This window comes from Cebus imitator, unplaced genomic scaffold, assembly GCF_001604975.1.
Source record: "Cebus imitator isolate Cc_AM_T3 unplaced genomic scaffold, Cebus_imitator-1.0 Scaffold92, whole genome shotgun sequence".
Taxonomy (NCBI): domain Eukaryota; kingdom Metazoa; phylum Chordata; class Mammalia; order Primates; family Cebidae; genus Cebus; species Cebus imitator.
The window spans coordinates 5,173,707-5,193,697 of record NW_016107407.1 but is presented as its reverse complement, the minus strand read 5'-3'; the positions used below and the strand labels follow the sequence as shown (position 1 = coordinate 5,193,697).

At 36.3% G+C, this 19,991-nt stretch overlaps 1 protein-coding gene across 17 annotated transcripts in view; it reads left to right on the top strand.

Annotated features, from left to right (window-relative positions):
• Positions 1-19,249, top strand: part of ZEB1 (zinc finger E-box binding homeobox 1) — a 199,542-nt gene extending 180,293 nt beyond the window's left edge. For all 17 annotated transcript variants that reach the window (XM_037740934.1, XM_037740932.1, XM_017535407.2 and 14 more), the window contains 5 exons: positions 419-621; positions 4,276-4,381; positions 9,873-11,683; positions 13,717-13,897; positions 16,736-19,249. In XM_037740934.1, coding sequence (XP_037596862.1) covers positions 592-621; positions 4,276-4,381; positions 9,873-11,683; positions 13,717-13,897; positions 16,736-17,325 — 2,718 coding nt within the window. In that variant the 5' untranslated portion in view covers positions 419-591 and the 3' untranslated portion in view covers positions 17,326-19,249. The remainder of the gene's footprint in view (positions 1-418; positions 622-4,275; positions 4,382-9,872; positions 11,684-13,716; positions 13,898-16,735) is intronic.
• The last annotated feature ends 742 nt before the right edge of the window (positions 19,250-19,991 follow it).

Sequence of the window (19,991 nt, the reverse complement as noted above, 5' to 3'; positions counted from 1 at the left end):
ATACCATTGCTACCAATAGAAAGACTCTGTTGTAGAGCACAATTCCCTTTTAATATGTATACATTTTACAAAGGCAACCCACATTCTAATTTTACTTTTGTTTTCTTTTCTAGCTAATCACATGACAAAAGGGAAGAATTGTGGTTTAGGGGAAAAGATGGGTCTTAGAGGTCAGACAGCCCGTATTTGAATCCTGACTTCATCATTTTCTGGCTCTCTGACTTTTAAGTTGTTTAACCTTCCTGGGCATCAGTGTTCGGTCTCTTATAAAACAGAGATGAGTATAATTGTATTGTTTTGAGGATCAGATATAAAGTGGGTAGCACAATATCTGGAACATAGCATAGGGACTCAGTGGAAACTTTGGTAATATTTTCTGAATGTTTTCAGTTTAAAATATATGATCTTTATTTTACAGGAACACCAGATGCATTTTCACAATTACTCACCTGTCCATATTGTGATAGAGGCTATAAACGCTTTACCTCTCTGAAAGAACATATTAAATATCGTCATGAAAAGAACGAAGATAACTTTAGTTGTTCCCTGTGCAGTTACACCTTTGCATACAGAACCCAACTTGAACGTCACATGACATCACATAAATCAGGAAGAGATCAAGTAAGTGCAATGACTGAGAGAGAGTTCACTAACTTTCCAGATTTTAACTCAGCCCTCAATGAAAAGCAAGGATTTTAATATATTTAAAAGTCAAAAGGGTGTACAAAACAGCACTGTCTCCAGCCTTATAAAAGTAAAAATGATTATGAATTTGATTCCTGAGATTAAAAACCACATAAAAACATTATTTTAGAAGTAACTCAGAATTTTTTTCAGGTAAGATCCTTTCCATCTTGATTTAATTACTTATGCCATAACAGATAATTCTTCAAGTTTAGAAGATTTTAAGTTACATTCTATTAAAATGTTCAGTGTAGGAAAAATAAGTACTGACTATATAAACCACATTGTACTAAACAAATTGCCCAGAAAGTCAAATAAAAAAAATTTAATTTCCTTTGAACCAGTGACTATTTATTCTCAGTATAAGCTACTGTGGGGTTTTTTCCCCACAGTAAAGGGAGTTGCCTCCTCTAAAAATCTAAAGTTTAGATTTTTTTTTATTCTGAAGACTCAATTTTCATATGGTTTATTTTACTTCTACGTTACTGTGCCTCAGTTTTTAGAAGTATAAACTAAGACTATTTTGTAACTATAAGTTACATTTAAACTGCTGGTTCTATATTTAGGATTAAAGTCAAAAAAGCTTTTATCAACTGTTCTTCTTTAACATAGTCCTGGTATGTTATCAAGTATCAACAATCAAATTAATGTTGCCTTAATTCTAACTTTAAAAATTAAATAAATGTTCAACCACACAGGATTTGTGACGGTATATGTTGGGGTTAGGGCACATTTCCAGTTTTTTACATCACAGAATGATGTATATCTACATACCGGAACTCTGCCCTATGGATGTACCTAATATGTGTCACATATCCCATAGAGAACAAGTTGAAACATTTGCTAAGGTGATGGCTAGGCCAAACAAACAACACACAAAAATTGTAACAGAATAAGAATTGACTGAGCAGAGTCAACCTATTTCCTTAGTACTTGGCAACAGTACTTACGAAATAACAAGATAATAAGAGGTTGGTAATGAGGGAGAACAGAACCAAGATTTTATAGGTTAATGGTTAAGTCCATGGAGGAGCACTTGAAACAGGTGAGAGCTCCAAGAGAAGGACAAAATTGATACAGAGAAGGGACTACTCTACTGAAGACAAACACCGTCTCCTTCCAAGTGCCCCTATTAATGAATCTTATCAGAGACACCCGCAGAAGAGTATGTTTTATACCTTAGACCTCTGACGTGGTGACAGTATAGACAAGGCTTGGCAAAGAGCCTACTCACATGACATTCACAAAGCAGACCCATCCTGCAGCTGCTGCCACCATATTCCTTCTACTCCAAGGGCCATCATGAAAGGAAAGGACAGGTTGAACTGGTGGTGAAAGCAGAAGATGCCATTATAAAAACAAATTCTAAAATCTTTGTTGAGCATGAAAACCAATTCTGTGATGATTTTTCCAGTGGGTGCAAATGTAGTAGGTTTCATATATAAACTATGGCTCAGAATAACGTCAGGAAGGAGCTGTGGTAAATATGGGAACCAGTAATGTGAGGAAATATAACTGGAAGGTCTTGGAAACAATTTAGTTTGCAAGGCAGTGAACTAAAAGGTAGAATGTCTATTTTGCTGGCCCTTGGGAATCACACTGTGACTAACAAATAAGTATTTTCAAGTCTTCCTAACTTATTTATTCAACAAACATTTGCCCTTCTGTTATGTGTGAGGGCCTCTTCTGGATGTTAAAGGCACAGTAGTGAAAAAGAAAGTCCCTGAGAGCAGGAACCATACATTGGTAGATTATATAAAACAGAAATAAAGTGATAAGTAGATACTATGAGGAAATACAGCAGGATAAGAGGATAGAAAGTGATGAAAGCTGCTAGGTTTCACAGAAAAGGGAGACTTTTCTGAGAATGGGACAGCTGACTATAAAGAAGGAGCCAGTCATGGAATACTGAGGAAGGGCATTCCAGTCAGAGGAAACCACAAAACATAAGAAAGCCTTGAGGCCAGAATCTGCCGGGCTCGCCCTGAGAACAGCAGAGGCCAGAGAGGTATTGGGGGCTATATATTATAGGCCCTTTTGTCGGCCAAGATAAAGACTTTGGGTTGTATTTTAAAGTGCAGTGGGGAAGCCTGTCGAGGATCCTGGAATTTTCAATTTTTATTTTTAAGGGAACACTGATTGTTGGATGATAGATCAAGAGAGACAAGAACAGAAGCAGGGTAGAGACTTTTCTTGTAATCTAAGCCAGAGGTTTTGGTGGCAGATATAAGATTGTTGGCTTCAGAATATATTCATATGCTTGCTGATGGATTAGATGAAGGTACATGAGTAAGAGGGTAATCAAGAATAATTCCAAAGTTTTTAAGGCCTAAGTTATAACCAAATAAATAAGGGTGCTAGTCACAGAGATAGGAAATACTAGAGAAGGAGCTGGCTTGCAGGAGGGAAATTAAGAGTCTGGTGTTAATCATGCTAAGTTTCAGATGCCTATCACCTTCCAGCTGGCAGTATCAAAGAAGCAGTTGGCTCTAAGAGTCTGGAGTTCAGGGGAGAGGTTTAGAGATACAAATTTGGGAGCTGTCACCATATATTTGGTATTTTAAGCCATAGGTCTGGATGAAGCAGGACCTGATAGAGAATAAGTACTCATTCTCTTTCTTTACTGTAAAAAAGACAAGGAAGGGATATTCCAGCTGGGAGAGCATGAAGCAGCAGTTGAGTTAAGCCATTAAAGGATAGGTAGAATCTTAGTAGTCAGAATTACGTGAAAACACAGTGAAGGAGTAAAGAATCATGTAATCCAAAGCCAAGAGATAGAGAGGAGCAATATGTGTGCAAAAAACCATGGCTCACTAATGATTGAGGTGTGGACTTATCATAGAAAACTGGTGAAGAATCATCTTAGAAACTCAGAGACTATAATCTTGGAATCTGTAGACTCTGAATCTTTATTGAAGGGGGTTAATGGGGATCCTTCAGAGGTTTATGAGAAGGCGTTAATAAAATTCAATTCAAGCAATGCTTTTGTAAGATTAATATAAGTATGAAGAATACATTTGAAATATACAAAAATGGGAATTTGATAAACCAGACAGAAAGCTATTATAATAATCCACATTTGGCTGAAACAAATGGAAGTATTTTTTTAATCATCAAATTAAAGTACATTTAGGAAATACCAAATGGAAGAGACAGGATAAAGTACAGGAAAAAGCCTGTCTTTTCTTCTATTCAAGACCTTGTTCTATTGAGTGAGTGAGCCTTAGACAGGTTATTCAGTATTTGTGGACACAGTTTCTATATTTATAAATTGGAGTACAAACAAATTAACCTGTAAGTTCCTAGCAAAGTATATATAACTTTATTTTTGCTAATTTTGAATACTGTTTAATAAAGATGAACTCTGATACTTTAAATTAGAAAGTTGATATTTTTCTGTATCAAATTCTGTTCGCATTATCACTATCCTTTTTGGTAATAATTTCAAGAGTTAGATTTTTTTGACTGCTACAATTTGAGGTCTTTAAGAAACAAAACAATCATCAGGCTCACAAAAATGTTACTCTTAGCAGATTGGATGTATCTAAAGATCTTTTGCTTTACAAATAAAATACCAATTCTTTCTTACAGAGACATGTGACGCAGTCTGGGTGTAATCGTAAATTCAAGTGCACTGAGTGTGGAAAAGCTTTCAAATACAAACACCACCTAAAAGAGCACTTAAGAATTCACAGTGGTAAATATTTTTTTTCTTTCTACACTCTGAATATCATAGCATATGTGGTAATAAATAAATCTATCACAACATGTAATCTACATACATGATCAGAAACTCCTTGCATTTCTTTTGGCATACACTACTAGTGAGAAATTTTATATTTATTATACATTTTATTAGAGTCTTAAACTTTGACTAAGTGTATCAAATTAATATATAGTATGACATACTCCAGATTTCCTAATCAGAAGATAATATAGTATATTTTTGTAAATATAACCTGAAAATGCATTAGCTTTCTAGTTAATGTAAATGTCATTGCCTCATTTGACAATTAACAGGGGAATGAAAAAGAGTTTAGAGATACAACTTGCACAAGAGAATAGGGAAGTGAAGATATCCTATATGTGAGAAAAGTAGAAATGGAACTCAAGATTGGAAAATATTGGAGAAGTTATATGGAGGCAATGAGAGGGGGTGAAAGGAGTATAGCAGTAATGAGAATATAAAAGAAAAATGTGCTTTCCCACCATCTTCACCTTTCTATCTCATGCCATTCTCTAAATTATCACTTACAAGGTTAATGTTATGTGATGAAAGTGTTGTGTCTACTTTAGGAACTCGGAGTAAACAGCCATATTTGCATTTCTTTGGAGACTCTACTTGAACAAAAGTGCAAAAGGAAAACTTGCTAACATCTCATGATGCCCTATGACATCTGTTTATCTCCTGATAAATTTTGATATGTTATTTTAGATTTAAGTAATTTTAATGAAAAAATTACTAACCATGAATGGGAAATGTGGGTGTTTGCCCATTGCTTATTTTGTGAAAATTATGTATTGGCATTCACATTTTACAAATATCTTCCTACAAAAAAGGTATACTTGGATAGCTTTGTGAAGTGTGGTTGGTGATACTTAACGTTTTATTTTGGAACTGCATTTCTAAAAGTTTTACTGTATTGCTCATTGAGGTTAATCCTCAATTTGATAAAGGTGCTGAAGTTACCACTTGAAAATGCTCAAACCAAGATCCTTACCAAAACATTTATTTTCACACATTAATTAATGTTTCTGAAAAGTAGAGGTTGTCTTTTCCAGCCTACCACAATATCCTATTTCTTAGCTCCTATGCTGTGGAACAGTTTTTATCAATAACAATATATTTTAACAACCTACCTTCTTATCACAGATGATTTAAAGTTGTTAATAGAGATATAGCTAATTGAAGAGGGATTTTTAAATGTTGAAATCAGAGCAGAGGAAGGAAAATAAAATTAACAGTAAGATTTATGTATATAATGAGTCATTCATTTTGTCATATTTCAGTCATATAGGAAGATTTATCAGATTTATAAATAATACAGAGTTGGAAAGCATAAATCAGAACAAGGATTGAAATACTGGTCTAGAAATAAGAAGTTGAAAGTTAAGCATTGATGTTTAAAAATCAGTTTCAATCAAGTAGTAAATTTGAATGGCCTAGAGCTTAATATGAGCTGACTGTATGCTGCTACTGCTCAAAAGCTAATGCAAATTTACACCAGATCATGGAACACAAAGCTCCCACTGTACTCGGCACTGTCGATTCATTATGTACTTATTTCTGTCTTGTTTTTAAAACCGTCTAATATGAGGTTTGTATACCTTTAATATAGCAAGTAATTTTAATTTAAAAATATGTAAGAAAAAGTAAGACTCACATGAAGTAAATTGTAGGGGGAAAAATGAATGCTGTGAAATGCCATCCATATGCTGGAAGTGGACTACAAATTAGGCTCTAAGTAAACGACAATCAGTAACCAAGACCCAGGTTGTCTAAGTTTAAAAAAAAAAAAAAAAAGTCAGTTGCTAGCAGGACTATTCTTCCCTCCTGATACCAAGTCCATAGAAAACGATATTCCTTGAAACAACATAAAGAGAAAAGAGCAAAACAGAAGTTATATAATCCTCAGAAATATCCTTAACATAAAACAGCAGAGAATTGATAGGGTTTCTTTAAATCAGATTATTCAATAGAAGCCAGTGATAGTTCACCAAAGTGCGATTTAAGAAGCATTGCTCCAGAGTGGCCACGTAGATACAGTTTAAGTATATAGCTCTCTGATGGTCTGGTTTATTCCAAGAGAAGATTTTGGAGCAAAGGCTACCCAAAATGTCATCTCAGGACTGGTACCAGTCTGCAAACCATGTGTTACTCATTCGTGAAGAGATAAGTACAGAAATTGAAAGTAGGCATTTAGCATTTATTATACCAAGACTTTGTGACATTTTATTATGTTTTATAAAATATTGGTCCACAGTAGATTGGAAGTTTAAAACAAAAAAGAAGCAAACAAAATCAATCAGGTTTTCACCACAAATAGTTTGAAAAGCTCTGCTTAGTATCTAATAATGGATGAACTCAATATCCTTTAGGAAACCTCCATAACTTTCTTTTCAGATGATTTTTTAAAAGATGTTGAAGATCAGGATCCAAAATTTATACCCTCTAAAATTACCTATGTTGTTGTTAAATACTGATACCCAAAAAATTTTGATCATGACCCTATGCAGAACCATGTGTGTTAATAATTAACTGATTCTACATGTAGGAATTGAGCTGTCTTGAGGGAAGGCCACCAGACCTCCACTCAGATTAGAAACAAAACAACACCTGCACATGGCTGTGATCCACCCCCAAAAATAATTTGCCATGGTCTTAGTAATTTTGCCTGGAAAATTTTTACATCAGATACAGCCAAACACCCACCTCAGCCATTAAAATATATATATTTATATATATATATATATACACACACATACACACCACACATATACATACACATATATGTGTATATATGTATATATACACACATATATGTGTGTGCGTGTGTATATGTGTGTGTGTGTGTGTGTGTGTGTGTGTGTGTGTATATATATATATATATATATATCAGTATACATAGTATACCAAACTTTGAGTAGTAAAACTTCCTGATGTAACCTTCAAGTTAAACTAGTTGCAAACCCTAACCTTGATAAATTGGGTGATATGCCTAAGCTATAAACAATAAAGCTATGAAGCTAGAAACAGGGAGTTTTATATATAGTGACTTTGGCTTCAGAATAATTGTTCTATAGACTTTCTTTCTGGCAGTGATAAAATATCAAGGTAAATTTTTTAATAATAATGATAACTAGCACTTACTGGATCCTTAGCTATGTACAACCACATTAGTTATTTGTATGCATTAATTCTTATAGTGCTCAGGATAACCCTATGGTATAGATTCTATTACTTTCTTCTTTTTACTGATGAGAAAATTGAGGCTCAGAGGTCTTAATTAACTTGTCCAGGGTCACTCAGCTAGTACATGGCAAAGCTAGGGCTGTGATGTAGTCATCCTGACCCAAAGTCATTCCCTTACCTACCATTCTCCTCTGTCTCCCTGTGTTAAACAGTGAAATAGTCTGTATTACAGATGTTTATCTTTCTAGTGTCTCTAGAAGGAAAATAAGCATGTAGTTCATGTAAAAATGTTAAAATAGAGATATATTAGAATATATTCCTTGTTTTACCCCCACTGGAAACTTTTGTCTGATGTATTTTGAGCATTGAATCCTATTCCAGGCATTGCATTGGAAAAATATTGATAAATTGGAGAATATCCAGAGGTGGGTTAACAAGCAGGTAAGAGTTCTGAAAACCACATAGTGTGCAGAATGTTTGAAGGACCTAGGAATATTTAACCTGCAGAAGAGAGTTTGGAAATACTTACAACAGCTCTTGATCCATGTGAAGGCCTGGCTTTAGAAGAAAAGTTATACTTGTTCTGTGTGGCATCAGAAGGACAAATTAGGGAACTAGGCACAGCAAGCCAACTGGCTCAAACTCAACCCATCTCTTAGTAGAACTGCCTTTTTAAAAAGTAACTAGCATTTGTTAAGAGCATACTAACAGTTTTGCTGTATGATCTCATATAGCCCCTACAAGAGTCCAGCGAGAATGTATCTGCATTTGCACGTTGAAAAACCAAGGCTTGGAAAGGTTAAGAAAACAGTATGTGATAGAGTCAGGATTTGAACCCAAATCCATGGACCTCAGCAGAACCAGATGGGACCCTCTTGCGCGGGGGTTTTACAGCAGGTCATAACTCCCCTTTTATTGAAGAAGCTCAGAGACTAGCTGGTGTCAAGGATGATATGAAATGAACTCTTTATTGAAAGAAGGCTATACTACAATAAATCTCTTCCAATTCTTATATATATTTTTCAAATAATTTTATTTCTGAGAAAATATAACTTACATTTTAAAACGCAATAGCTTTGAAGTTACTGTTGAAGCAATTGTTAGCAGGGCTTAAAGTGACTTCCTCACTGCTTTTAATTATTAGAAAAGGAGATGGAGAGCTTTATTTTGATACTAAGTAGACAAATCAGTGTCATCACATCTTCTTATACAACAATTAGCCATTCATTCATCCAAAAAAGGTTTAATGAGCATCTTTACAACCTACGCTTTGATGGGTGCAAGGGATAAATGGCAAACAAGCCTCACAGGCTCCTGCCTTACTGAAGCTTATAGTCTGTAACCTTTAAATTATAAGTTAGTGAGCTATAACTTAAAACTCAAGTGAAAAATTAGGTTTGTAGGAAAATATTCCATTTAGCTAGGTGCTTTCAAAATTTTCTAACAAAATATCCCTAACAGCCAAGGAGAATAAATGCCTTGTACCCCATAGAGTCTACAGAAGCAGTTTGAGGGAAGCCTCCACAAGCAGAAGGCTACTTTGACAGTATGTGGCTTTTCCTAGTAAGTCACACAACATTTGTGTTTTTCTCTATCATATAACCTGTTTTGATGTAAAAACAGTGTTTTATCCTATCCACTGTCACTATAATTGAAACTCCAAGGTGCTTTGCATACTCCCTACAATGTTTATCCTGGGGGGTATATACATTCCAGTTTAATAAGCTAATGCTTATAGAATATCTTACATTTAAAGTTTTCCTCCCATTAGAGAAAAAGTATTTTCAAGAAAGCCCTATGGGTACAGGAATTTTTATTAATCAAAGATAGATATTCATACTCATTAAGTCATATGGGACATTTTACTTATTTTTCTTTTAATATTAATTTCTCCTACAGATGGTTGAGTAAAATATAGAAAATTATATAGGTCGGTGAAACAGGATAAGAAAAAAGCATACTTGAAAGAGTAGAATGTAATTATTTTTGGTACTTGAGAATTATTTGACGTTATAAAGGTTGGCAGAAATATTATACACATATGCCGAGAATATTCCATGACTGGTTAGCAGAACATGTACCTCAGACTCAGTTATTGGTGTTTGTCACATTTATATAGGTTTTGAAACTAAAAAGATGATTCTAAATGAAATTCTATCATAAGCATGCATAGTAGTCTCCTTTATAAAATTGATATTGCTTGTTTTAGGGAAATGAGGATACATAAAAATTTATTTGTAATAATTCAGTGAATGTAACTTTTTTTGTTGTTTAGGAGAGAAGCCATATGAATGCCCAAACTGCAAGAAACGCTTTTCCCATTCTGGTTCCTATAGCTCACACATAAGTAGTAAGAAATGTATCAGCTTGATACCTGTGAATGGGCGACCAAGAACAGGACTCAAGACATCTCAGTGTTCCTCACCGTCTCTGTCAGCCTCACCAGGCAGTCCCACACGACCACAGATACGGCAAAAGATAGAGAATAAACCCCTTCAAGAACAACTTTCTGTTAACCAAATTAAAACTGAACCTGTGGATTATGAATTCAAACCCATAGTGGTTGCTTCAGGAATCAACTGTTCAACCCCTTTACAAAATGGGGTTTTCAGTGGTGGTGGCCCATTACAGGCAACCAGTTCTCCTCAGGGCGTGGTACAGGCTGTTGTTCTGCCAACAGTTGGTTTGGTGTCTCCCATAAGTATCAACTTAAGTGATATTCAGAATGTACTTAAAGTGGCAGTAGATGGTAATGTAATAAGACAAGTGTTGGAGAATAATCAAGCCAATCTTGCATCCAAAGAACAAGAAACAATCAATGCTTCACCCATACAACAAGGTGGCCATTCTGTTATTTCAGCCATCAGTCTTCCTTTGGTTGATCAAGATGGAACAACCAAAATTATCATCAACTATAGTCTTGAGCAGCCTAGCCAACTTCAAGTTGTTCCTCAAAATTTAAAAAAAGAAAATCCAGTTCCTACAAACAGTTGCAAAAGTGAAAAGTTACCAGAAGATCTTACCGTTAAGTCTGAGAAGGACAAAAGCTTTGAAGCAGTGGTGAATGATAGCACTTGCCTTCTGTGTGATGACTGTCCAGGAGATATTAATGCACTTCCAGAATTAAAGCACTATGACCTAAAGCAGCCTACTCAGCCTCCTCCACTCCCTGCAGCAGAAGCTGAGAAGCCTGAGGCCTCTGTTTCATCGGGTACTGGAGATGGCAATTTGTCTCCCAGTCAGCCACCTTTAAAGAACCTCTTGTCTCTCCTAAAAGCATATTATGCTTTGAATGCACAACCAAGTGCAGAAGAGCTGTCAAAAATTGCTGATTCAGTAAACCTACCACTGGATGTAGTAAAAAAGTGGTTTGAAAAGATGCAGGCTGGACAGATTTCAGTGCAGTCTTCTGAACCATCTTCTCCTGAACCAGGCAAAGTAAATATACCTGCCAAGAACAATGATCAGCCTCAATCTGCAAATGCAAATGAACCCCAGGACAGCACAGTAAATCTACAAAGTCCTTTAAAGATGACTAACTCCCCAGTTTTACCAGTGGGATCAACCATCAATGGTTCCAGAAGTAGTATACCATCCCCATCACCTCTAAACCTTTCCTCATCCAGAAATACACAGGGTTACTTGTACACAGCTGAGGGTGCACAAGAAGAGCCACAAGTAGAACCTCTTGATCTTTCACTACCAAAGCAACAGGGAGAATTATTAGAAAGGTCAACTATCACTAGTGTTTACCAGAACAGTGTTTATTCTGTCCAGGAAGAACCCTTGAACTTGTCTTGCGCAAAAAAGGAGCCACAAAAGGACAGTTGTGTTACAGACTCAGAACCAGTTGTAAATGTAATCCCACCAAGTGCCAATCCCATAAATATCGCTATACCTGCAGTCACTACCCAGTTACCCACAATCGTGGCCATTGCTGACCAGAACAGTGTTCCATGCTTACGAGCACTAGCTGCCAATAAGCAAACGATTCTGATTCCCCAGGTGGCTTACACATACTCAACTACGGTCAGCCCTGCAGTCCAAGAAGCACCCTTGAAAGTGATCCAGCCAAATGGAAATCAGGTAAAAACCCCCACCCTGAACCTGGCTAGTAAAATGCTGTTTGACTAATTTCAGTTAATTTTATCTAATAAATATCAGTCCTGTAGAGCCAACTAGGTTATTAGAAATTTTCATTTTTTTAAAAGGATCAGTGTTTGCTTTAACTTTTCTGGCATGATGTCTTCAGTTGGTTGTTTGCTAATCCAATGTACTGTTACCAGTGTAAAGTCTGAAATATTATTCTATGAAAGATGATTTATAAGTCTCAGATAACAACCTGTTTGAAGTTAGAAATAAAAAAGAAAACAGAAATTGAAATAGTAATTGGATTTCTGTTTTTATAGCTAAATTCCTAAAATTAGTAATAGTTTCTGCCTTGATTACGGTCAGTAATAAATGAAAATATGTTCCCATTCATAGGTTCATACCAGGCAAACTTATTTATCACTTTTATATACTAATACATCTGTTTACAAAAGGTTTTAATTAAATAAACAGGAATTAAGTATACAAAGAACGCATCCTGTGAATTCACTGATCATTTCAGGAACTGTGCATAAACAGTGTTCAGTCTTTATATATATGAGGAAATGTGACTGTAAACCTCCATATGCGTTTTCCTCCTTAACTATCACTAGTGTTTACCAGAACAGTGTTTATTCTGTCAAGGAAGAACTCTTGAACTGGTCTTGCCCGAAAATCCATAATAGTTTTGGATAGGGCTGTTGTATGCCTCATTGGCTAGTCTTTTTCCATGTCACTGATGTTGATGTTTTCCTATTTCTTTCCGTTGATTTCTGATGGAATCAAACGAATATTAGAGACAAATTTTATCTTTTATGCAAATATTTGCTATAACTAGGTGCAGCTATAATAATTTCAGTATCCTGCTCAAATGTGTATTGGCTGCTTTTGTTTTCCCTTAAATATTGATACTGATTGGGTTTCCTGGAATTGTGATAACTCTTGAAAAGAAGTCTTACATGATCAATGAATTCCTCTAAATTTTTGGTATATAGAACACTTTGCATGCCTTTGAATAGAAAAAGAGCCATTCTTAGCATTTCCTGTAATCACATATCACATGCCTAGATCAAGTAGCCGTGAAAGTAGAATCAAGTTACTTCAGCATCAGGGCTGCTCACAAATGACAGGGACAAATTGCTGCATCTCTCTTGCCTCATAAAGCCATAAGAAATGTTGTGAAAAACCTTCCAACTTCTAGAAAATTTGTGGGTTTAGAGGTAATGGCATGGAATACTCTAGATACGGAGAAAGATCTCAGGGGACCCAGTTCCACAGCAGGCTCCCTGCAGGGTTATTCTGCCTACATGAGAGCCTGCTGCCCAAAATTATCTCCATGAGACTGCCTGGAGTTTTCTTTTTATCACACTGAAATTCTAAAGATTCATTTTACCTAGCAGTTATTCCTCTTTAAAAGACAGACCCTTCTGCATTGTTTTTCCGTCTTGCTCCTTAGAAAAATGGTAGAGCACACCTCTGTCTTTTCAAGGAGATCGTGGAGGTTAAAGGACGGTGAAGTTCTGGAGGATACAATTGAAATACCAGTTTTTAAAAATAGAATGTTAACTTTTACTTAGTGAAACCCAGAATGAAAAAATGAAGTCACCTGATGCAGTTAGTAATGAGTGATTAATTAGCAAACTAGTAAGTTAAAGCCTTCTGCAAATTTCTCATTATGATTCATATGAAACCAGGTAAACTCTGTTATTATATATTTTACATGCTTGCTTTTGGTTGTCTTGCTTTCTGCCAGTACCAGTTGAGCTGTAGTTTTGACTGTGTTATATTTGACTGTGTTAGGTCTTTGCTTAGTTTTGACTGTTATCCCCGACCTCACTCTTGTCTTTGTTACCTCCACCTGTGATCTGGCCCCACCCTTGGAGCCCATGTGCAGTGAGGATCACTGTGCTTGCTTTGATCAAGTCCTTGAAAGTATAAGTTAAAGTGGTTCTTTATCTCATGCTTTTATGTATATCTTCTTTTTATCTTTTAATGTTAAATTAAACTTTCTCACACCTTTTTCCCTTTAGGATGAAAGACAAGATACTAGCTCAGAAGGAGTATCAAACGTAGAGGATCAGAATGACTCTGATTCTACACCACCCAAAAAGAAAATGCGGAAGACAGAAAATGGAATGTATGCTTGTGATTTGTGTGATAAGATATTCCAAAAGAGTAGTTCATTATTGAGACATAAATATGAACACACAGGTATGTCAGTGAATACAAACATATTAAAAAGTGTCCATGATATGATATTCTGGATTATGCAAAATTAAAAACTAAAGTTTTAGAATTTTTTTTTTTTTTGCATTGAGATAAGGTCTGGCTCTAGTCACCCAGGCTGGAGTTGCAGCGGCATGTGACCTCAATTTTGGCTCACTGCAACCTCTACCTCCTGGGCTCAAGCCATCCTTTCACCTCAGCCTCCTGAGTAGCGGGCACTATAGGCACATACCACCACATCAGCCAATTTTTATATAGACATGTTTTGCCATTTTGCCCAGGCTGGTCTTGAACTAATAAGCTCAAGCCATCTACCCACCTTAGCCTCCCAAAGTGCTGGGGTTACAGGCATGAACCACCACATTGGACCAGAATTAATTTTTTTATATTTTACTCTCTGATCCTGCCATTTTCACCTGTCAGGCCACTTCTACCTAGTACTTAAGGTCTGTGCCTTTTATTTGGTTTTTTGCTTCATCTGTCTTTTTGATGACTCATTTAAGCTGACACAGCATTTATTCTGTCCACATTCATTTAGTGCAAGGTTATGCTATATTAATAAAAATATAATACATAGTAGCCATCAATAAAAAATATGAGACCAGTGGGCTAAAGTCACAGGGAGACAGGATCTGGCTTCATAAAAGAAAAAGCTGCTTCCTAAGAGTACAGCAGGCTGTCCTGGCAAGTCAAGATCTTTTAAGAAAGAAGTTCTGCCTAAGAGGTTGGACTAGACGATTCTAAGATCCTGTAATTCTGAGATTCTATAATTCTGCCACAAAATGTGCTTCCTTAGGTTGACTCAGGGATGGCAAACTATGGCTCACAGCCAAATGTGAGCATCCCCCTGTTTTTCTAAGGCCAATGAGGTACGAATAGTAGTTTTTGTTTTTGTTTTGTTTTACATTTTTAAATGATTGAAAAAGATGAAAAGAATAATATTTATGACTGATGAAAATTATGTGAAAGTCAAATGTCAGTATCCCTAAATAAAGTGAGTTGGAAGACAGCATCACCCATTCATTTACATTTTTGTCTATGTCACTTTTATGCTATTCTACATGGCAGAATTGAGAAGCTGCTATAGAGACCATTTGGCCTGCAAAAGCCTTTACTCACTACCCTTTACAGAAAACCGTTGCCAAGTCCCTTCCATCAGTGGATTACTAGTATTCTAACACCTGGTTCTCTGAAGGGTGGGGGAAGCCCTGATTTGTGGTGTTTGCAACTTTTTGTGGCATAAATACTACCATCAAGGTGGATTTCAAGCTTGAATGTGATGTCAGCTTGCAGAATTCCTGAAAATTTAGCAGTAAGCTCTGTCCAGTGAGTACACACTGGCTCCAGCACACTCCTGTGCCTCTCTAACATGGGTTGCCATAGAAGGGGCTGAGTTCATCATGAGCTCTTTAATCTTCTACCAGCTCTTCCCTGCCCCCATTACCAGCCATTGTGACTACAATATCCATATTTATCTTTCATATTCTTAACTGTTTCAGTGTATTTTTTACTCTTGTGAGAAAAGATACAGAGAATTGTTTTTCCTTCTTTAATCTGTGGATTCATACAGTGATACTTCAGAGGGTTCTTGGAATTAAAACCTATTATTACATAAGAGAAAGTCACATTTCTCAAAACCAGCTTCTTGTAACTCAGTCCTCTGGTTTTCAGAGATCTAGGAAAAGTTACAAAGTCTCCTTCCTCTTCAGGCAAGAGTTAAATATTGGCAAATATCAAAGTGAAAAACATATATGAAAAACTATACTATTTCTAAAATTAAAAATCATTCCTGTTTCTGTTAGTGTTAACTGCTTGATAGCCCTGAAATCGGACATTATCATTCCTGACTATGATCAGTTGTTATAGTCCTCAGGTCTGGGTAGCAGTATTCCCCTGGCCCATGTGTTCTCAGGAAGGTGAATATTGCCCTCACAGGCCAAAACGTTTCTTAGCGGGCAAAAATACCTGAGATACTACAATGGCTTGTGGTTTTCTAAAGAAGCTCAGTATATAAACTGTGTATTTATGAGTTTTACCATATGTAAAGAGTATATAGTAAGCACCAAAACTTCATTGGGGCGGAGCTTGTGACTAGGAAAAAAAAATGACTCAAAAGGGTCCTTGGCCAGGCACGGTGGCTCACACCTGTAATCCCAGTACTTTGGGAAGCTGAGGTGGGCAGATCACAAGGTCAGGAGTTAGATACCGGCCTGGCCAACATGGTGAAACCCGTCTCTACTAAAAACCCAAAAATCAGCTGGGCGTAGTGGCAGGTGTCTGTAATCCCAGCTACTCGGGAGGCTGAGGCAGGAGAATCACTTGAAACCGGAAGGCGGAAGTTGCAGTGAGCCAAGATCACACCGCTGCACTCCAGCATGGGTGAAAGAGCAAAATTCCATCTCAACAAAAAAAGCGGGGGAGGGGGTCCCACTGGTGGTGATAATGAAGAACACAAGGTGAGCAGCATGTCTGTCCCTGTCTGCCCTCACTGTGCTCATGCACGGCCAGGCATCTCCTCCCAGCTGCACTTGGCCCATTTTCCACCTCACTGTCATGATGCATGTATTTTTGGCATTTCAAACTCATGTAGTTCCCACTGACCTAATCATCTGCACAGCAGAGTGTATAGCACCACATTTTTTAATATAAAGGACAAACCTAATTGCAGTATTGTATTACAAACAGCTTGGGACCTGGAAGTGTTTTAAAAATGAAACGAATAACCCTCCCCTTTCTACAACCTGAAGTACCCCAAAAACCATATAAGGATTTGATTTGCTGAATACCACCATTTTATTTCATAGCTATATTCTTATTTTGCAGGTAAAAGACCTCATGAGTGTGGAATCTGTAAAAAGGCATTTAAACACAAACATCATTTGATTGAACACATGCGATTACATTCTGGAGAAAAGCCCTATCAATGTGACAAATGTGGAAAGCGCTTCTCACACTCTGGGTCTTATTCTCAACACATGAATCATCGCTATTCCTACTGCAAGAGAGAAGCAGAAGAACGTGACAGCACAGAGCAGGAAGAGGCAGGGCCTGAAATCCTCTCGAATGAGCATGTGAGTGCCAGGGCGTCTCCCTCGCAGGGCGACTCAGACGAGAGAGAGAGTTTGACGAGGGAAGAGGATGAAGACAGTGAAAAAGAAGAGGAGGAGGAGGAGGATAAAGAGATGGAAGAATTGCAGGAAGAAAAAGAATGTGAAAAACCACAAGGGGATGAGGAAGAGGAGGAGGAAGAGGTGGAAGAAGAAGAAGTAGAAGAGGCAGAGAATGAGGGAGAAGAAGCAAAAACTGAAGGTCTGATGAAGGATGACAGGGCTGAAAGTCAAGCAAGCAGCTTAGGACAAAAAGTAAGCGAGAGTAGTGAGCAAGTGTCTGAAGAAAAGACAAATGAAGCCTAATCGTTTTTCTAGGAGGAAAATAAATTCTAATTGGTAATGAAGTTTGTTCTATATTATCCTTGCTTTTAATGGAAACACAGTAACCTGTATGCTGTGATTCCTGTTCACTACTGTGTAAAGTAAAAACTTAAAAAAATACAAAATACAAAAAAAAAAAACCACACACAAAAAAGAAATCCGGGTGTGCCTGAACCTCAGACCTAGTAATTTTTCATGCAGTTTTCAAAGTTAGGAACAAGTTTGTAACATGAAGCAGATTAGAAAACTTTAATGACTCAGAGAGCAATGATATAAGAGGTTAAAGGAAGCTGATTAATTAGATATGCATCTGGCATTGTTTTATTTTATCAGTATTAATTATCACTCATATGTTGGTTTATTCTTAAGCTGTACAATTGGGAGAAATTTTATAATTTTTTATTGGTAAACATATGCTAAATCCGCTTCAGTATTTTATTATGTTTTTTAAAATGTGAGAACTTCTGCACTACAAAATTCCCTTCACAAAGAAGTATAATGTAGTTCCAACCCGTGCTAACTACCTTTTATAAATTCAATCTAGAAGGTAGTAATTTCTAATATTTAGATGTCTTAGTAGAGCGTATTATCATTTAAAGTGTATTGTTAGCCTTAAGAAAGCAGCTGATAGAAGAACTGAAGTTTCTTACTTGTGGTTTAAAGTGGAGTTCAAAAGATTGCCATTGAGTTCTGATTGCAGGGACTAACAATGTTAATCTGGTAAGGACAGCAAAATCATCAGAATCAGTGTTTGTGATTGTGTTTGAGTATGTGGTAACAAATATGAAGGATATGACATGAAGCTTTGTATCTCCTTTGGCCTTAAGCAAGACCTGTATGCTGTAAGTGCCATTTCTCAGTATTTTCAAGGCTCTAACCTGCCTTCATCCAATGTGTGGCCTACAATAACTAGCATTTGTTGATTTGTTTGTTGTGTCAAAATTCCCAAATAAAACTTAAAACCACTGACTCTGTCAGAGAAACTGAAACACTGGGACATTTCATCTTTCAGTTCCTCAGTATTGATTTTACATTAATTGACTTTCAGAATTTCTCTACAGAAATGAAAGGGAAATTTTCTAATCTGCTTTTTCCATGTACTTGCATGTCAAACATGGACATGCCATTGTTATTTGGCTCATAACTGTTTCCAAATGTTAGTTATTATGGACCCAATTTATTAACAACATTAGCTGATTTTTACCTATCAGTATTATTTTATTTCTTTTAGTTTATAGATCTGTGCAACATTTTTGTACTGTATGTCTTCAAACCTGGCAGTATTAATATCCTTCTTACTGACATATGTACTTTTAGTTTTAGAAAACTTTTATATTTATGTGTCTTATTTTTATATTTCTTTATTTATTACACAGTGTAGTGTATAATACTGTAGTTTGTATTAATACAATAATATATTTTAGTATGAAAATTTGGAAAGTTGATAAGATTTAAAGTAGAGATGCAATTGGTTCTCCTGCATTGAGATTTGATTTAACAGTGTTATGTTAACATTTATACTTGCCTTGGACTGTAGAACAGAACTGAAATGGGAATGTATTAGTTTTACAACTACAATCAAGTCATTTTACCTTTACCCAGTTTTTAATATAAAACTTAAATTTTGAAATTCACTGTGTGACTAATAGCATGATACTCTGCAGTTTTATTAAGAGATTAGCCTAACCATAAAACTCTCATTTCCTTAGTAAGCCAAATTAGGGTTACCTTCTATAAACAGTGTTGGGAACAATGTTTAACATTTTGTGCCAATTTGTTCCTGTATTCATGTATGTAAGTTACAGATCTGACTCTTCATTTTTAAGTTCCTTGTTACACCATGGTCATTTTCTAGTTTTTTACCAGACTCCCCCATCTCACAATAAAATGCATCAACAAGCCTGAACTGCTGTCATTCTTTTCATCATTATCAGTATTTTCTTTGGAAAACTCTGAAATGGGGTAAACCGTCATCCTGCATTTGATTCATCTTGAGCTGAATTTGGGTAACACTAAATGTTTTCAACATCCTCCAGGAAATTGTGGATTTTCTTGTGGCTGAATTTTTCTGGAGAGGTCAGAGTTGACAAAGGCCCCTCCACAGGTTGCTACCGCTTTCTGAAATTCTTAATCCTCAACATCTCATGCTTCAGGTCATTTCAGGGAAGCCTGGTTTTAGATGCCTTTCTGACTCTCACAGCTCCTCACTCGGTCATCATACCTCTGATACTATTATTTAGATTCCTTCCCCACTAGGAACAGGGACCATGTTTGTCACAGTCACTCTCACATTCCTCACTCCCTAACAGGGTGCCTGGCCCAAGTTGGGACAACAGGTACTCGTTGAGTGAAAATATAATTTGCATGTTCATGGGGTTCAGCTATGTTCTCTACTTTTTTTGCTTCTAATTCCAGAATATATATGTTAAATGATTCTAATAATTTGATGATTTTCTTATAAGTCTTATTAAACAGTCATAATAGACAATAAATTATACCTTCTTTTTCTATTGCCTTACTATTTTGATTTTTTTGAGAGTGTATTTCTAGGTGTCTTCCTGGTGCTTAACCTCACAGTATATGGCACAGATATTGCTGGCTTGTGGCATGACTACCTGCAATAGGAGTGAAAGGACAATTCTAGTCGC